This window comes from Cyprinodon variegatus, unplaced genomic scaffold, assembly GCF_000732505.1.
Source record: "Cyprinodon variegatus isolate N-32 unplaced genomic scaffold, C_variegatus-1.0 Scaffold1038, whole genome shotgun sequence".
Classification (NCBI taxonomy): domain Eukaryota; kingdom Metazoa; phylum Chordata; class Actinopteri; order Cyprinodontiformes; family Cyprinodontidae; genus Cyprinodon; species Cyprinodon variegatus.
Window position 1 is genome coordinate 40,637 of NW_015151491.1, and position 4,023 is coordinate 44,659.

The window sequence follows — 4,023 nt, forward strand, 5'->3', positions numbered from 1 at the left end:
TATATATATATATATATATATATATATATATATATATATATATATATATATATATATATATATATATATATACACACACACACACACACACACACACACACGTGTATATGATACCATAAATCCCACTCATTTGAATGATAATCTGATTAGTGCACAAGCAGATGAATTGAAATCCTTCTCTGGAATTTCTCCTTTCAGTTCTGATCCGCTACATTTGTTTTGTTCGGTTACATAATATTCTCAAAACGCAATCATATGACCATTAATGGCTATTTTCTCCTCAATCAGAGGCAAGTATATCATAATAATGAATCTAATCACCTTACCTCTTTCCTGAGTAATGCAATATTTTACATGTAATATTTTACATATTTAAAGTTTTTATCTTAAAACCTCAAAGTTCTATTTACTATGTCATTGTACATTTCATTACTGCCACCTTGCTGAGGACTTTTAGGTCCCCTTCTGTGTTGTAGTTTCAATTAAATCCCAAAGCTCTCCATTCTATCTAATCCCAAATCTCTGCATGGGAGCAAATGCTCCCAGATTTTCATCCTCAGACCAGACAGTTTATCTAATAAGAGTCTGCTGGCTGGAGCTTAAAAAACAAATCCCAGGAAATATTGTCTGTGATTCTGCAGGTGATTAATACAGTCTGAAAGGTAATGGGTGACACAGCTTTTTTAAAATCTATATTATGCAAGAAGGATGAAGGTGAGAATAATGTGTGAAAATGATCATGGAAAAATAAAGATAACACAAAATCCTTAAGTTCTTAAAATAAAATGCAAGTTTTGAAATGGAGACTAGGCCGTGGTGAATGCAAACCCTTTTAGGAGTAGTAAAAGATTCATTTGACCTGTGTGGCTTAATGGTATAGAGCTGTGGTCCCCAACCACCGGGCATTTGGTACCAAGCCGCACAGAAAAAAATATATATTTATAATTTATCGACAATCAGAGTCTGAGTGATGTTTTATTTTGAAAAATATAAGACATTGGGGTATTACCTCCCAATTACATCAGTGTAATTGTGCCTCTTGACACTGGTTAATTCAGGTCAAGACGCATCCTATCTATAACATCCTATCTTTGTGAGGCGGGATTTTCTGCGGTTACAGCGACCAAAACAGAGCTAGACTGGGAAGACTGGACATCCGGAGCACAATTGGTGTGTCATTGTCTCCCATTACGCCTAGATGGGACCGGTTTGATTTGGAGAAACAAGCTCAGGGCTCCCACTAATTCAACATAATTGTGAGTTTTATTTTTATGCTGTTTGTATTTGATTTTATGCCAGTCGTATCATTTTATTTGCTCGTATTTACCCCCCACAGTTTAAAGGCCGGTCCGTGAAAATATTGTCTGACATATAATCGGTCCGTGGCGCAATAAAGGTTAGGGACCGCTGGTATAGAGGATGGTCTTTTATTTCAGGGTGGATCAAATAAGAGGTCCTCCTAATTGTAAATTATTCTGGCGATATGTTTACGTGAGGCCGTCCTACGTGCTCGTCCACAGTTAGCTATGTTTTTTTCTGCACATGCTCTGTGTTGAGCTACGGTTTCAGACAGTCATTGAAGCTCACCTTTCACACCGTGGTTCTTTGAAAATGGCCGAGGATCATAAGAGAAAAACTGTCTACGAAGCGCATGAGTAGAAAAGAAAGGCCTCAGAAGAGGCAGATATATCCCAGAATGCGCAGAGAGCTCTCCTCGCAAAGCATCATGGCATTTGCTGTCACAGCAGCCCGCTGTCGCCATAGGCTGTCACTACCTGACAGCAGCAACTGATAACAAAGATGGCGCAGGCATCTGTCCCAACGGTCAGCCAACTGAGTTCACTATAAAGTCCCCTATATAGTCCCCGCCGTATGTAGACACAGTGAACGTGTATGAGCTATGAAACAGCATCATTTAAACAGGGTGTGCACAAAGAGAAATTGGCTTGTGCATGCTCTTTCACGCACATTTAGTTTTTTTAAGTGGAGAGGGCGGGTCTTTTAAAAAAATCCTCCACAATACCTTAAATGTTCAAATAAAAACAGGAGAAATTAGTATGTTTTTATTTTTTATCCTTGTTATTTTAGTTTCTTGACATGAACCTTTTTGCTAACGTCATATAGATAATGACGTTAGCAAAAATAAGGTTAAAAAAAAAAAGAAAGAAAAAACAGAATGCATGTTTTAAATAATGAGTAAATGACAGCAGACCCAATGGATGCCTTTGAAATAGTATCTTCAGCTGTGGTATTGGTAGATAAGAGGCTTATAGGGAGACGGTTACCTGCTTTTAGGGACGGTTTAGTTTAGTTGTACCTGAAATATGAATATCTGGAGGACAGATGTCTGGAGAGGGTGAAGACACTGGAGCTGGCTCCTCTGCACAGATCTGCACCAAGAGAACCAAAGAAAACGACTGAAATAAAAGCAGAGCTCACGCAGAACAGAAAAAAGATTTTAGCAACTTTTCAGGGTAATATCTTTGACTTTAAGGACACCCTGAGATTAATGAAGCCGACTCTCAAACTGTTTTTTACTGACTAAACAATCAAGAAAAAGAATAAAGCTCATTGTTGTATCAGTTTAAGGATATCTGAAAAATTGGGTCTTCAAATTACCATTTTCAGAAAGTTTCCCGATAAGACTTAGGCAAATGTAATGCATCTAATGTTATTTAATTTGTCACCTACTTGTTGGTTTATCTATTTATTTCAACAAAAACAGTTTCTAATAAAACTGGTGACATTATGAAATAAAACCAGAACTCAGATCCTCTAATTAGAAATCAGAAAACGTCAAAGTGCAAATTAGTCCTAGTTTTGCACACAAGCCATATCATATCATATCATGCCACTTTTATTTTAAAAAAGGATGATTATTTTATTTTTATTTGAGGCTTTTTCTCTTTAATCCTTGAGTTATGCCGTTTATAAGCAACCTCTGTGAATTTTCATTTATAACTTGTTCATTATATAAGAAAATTAGTCCAATTAAAATAGGTAAACACCCGATTGCCAAGGAATTAAAATAAGTTGCACTGGATTGTTTGTAAAAAAAGCAACATTGCACATGCAATTAAAGGTGGTGTTGCAGGTAATACACTAAGATTTTGTGTGCAATGGATAAATAGTGCAGGTTTCACAGTCCTGACTGTTTAAATGAGGGTGCTGTGTGATAAAAGAGATGAAATTCAAAGTTTGAGGTGATGTTAATAAAATAAACCCAGAGAAAAAAACAAACAAATATAAAAACACATTTTAATCATAAAACACTCTTTCTATATGCATTTTAAAGTGCATGAAAATGATAAAAGATAGAGTTAAATGATGAAATATCAGTCATGTTAAAAGAGAATCACTTTTTTTCTTTCAGTCTGGAAAAATCAAACTACACAAAGCTTTATCTGCAAACAAAGTGCAGCTGAGGAGAACCCTGCTGCTTCTTCCCCTACGGGTTGGGTGAGGGTTTCCTGTTATTGTTTACTCTTATTAACATCACAATATTTGAATTCAGTTAGGATGTTTAATTTTCGTTGTTTAATTGCATTAATACTATCAACATTATTCTGTCCTGTCCAGGTTGGAACATGAAGCAGACAACTATATCCTGTGCCAGCTTATAGCATATAGAAGCATCCCTCCAGTGCATCTAAACATAATGTAGGATTAAAATGATATAATCCTGCAGCTCCAAATGGCGTTGCTAGATGGATGATACCTCTCTTTTTTCTGACAGTCAAAAATATTCACATGTGAACATGTTTACATGTTCACATTTGCCTCCTTGTCGCCAAAATGGTAAAGCATTTGTTCATGGCTTTTAAGCATGCTAAAAAGGGGTGTAAATAATCGTTTTGTATCGATGCATCGATCCAACAGCCGACGATCCGATGCATCGATACGTCTGCAAGAGAATCGATTCATGTTTTTTTCTTTCCTCCGGCTTATTTTTATCCATTTGCTCCTGGGTGCAATTCTCCCTCCCGTGCTGCGGTGGCGCTAAACCTATTTTGCCCTCCTACC

The 4,023-nt window shown here is 36.6% G+C and overlaps 1 protein-coding gene across 1 annotated transcript in view; it reads right to left on the reverse strand.

The window, feature by feature from the left end:
• Positions 1-4,023, reverse strand: part of LOC107100970 (syntaxin-binding protein 4-like) — a 158,732-nt gene that overhangs the window by 36,135 nt on the left and 118,574 nt on the right. The window contains exon 10 of the mRNA XM_015399683.1: positions 2,318-2,390. Within this exon, the coding sequence (XP_015255169.1) occupies positions 2,318-2,390 (73 nt within the window). The remainder of the gene's footprint in view (positions 1-2,317; positions 2,391-4,023) is intronic.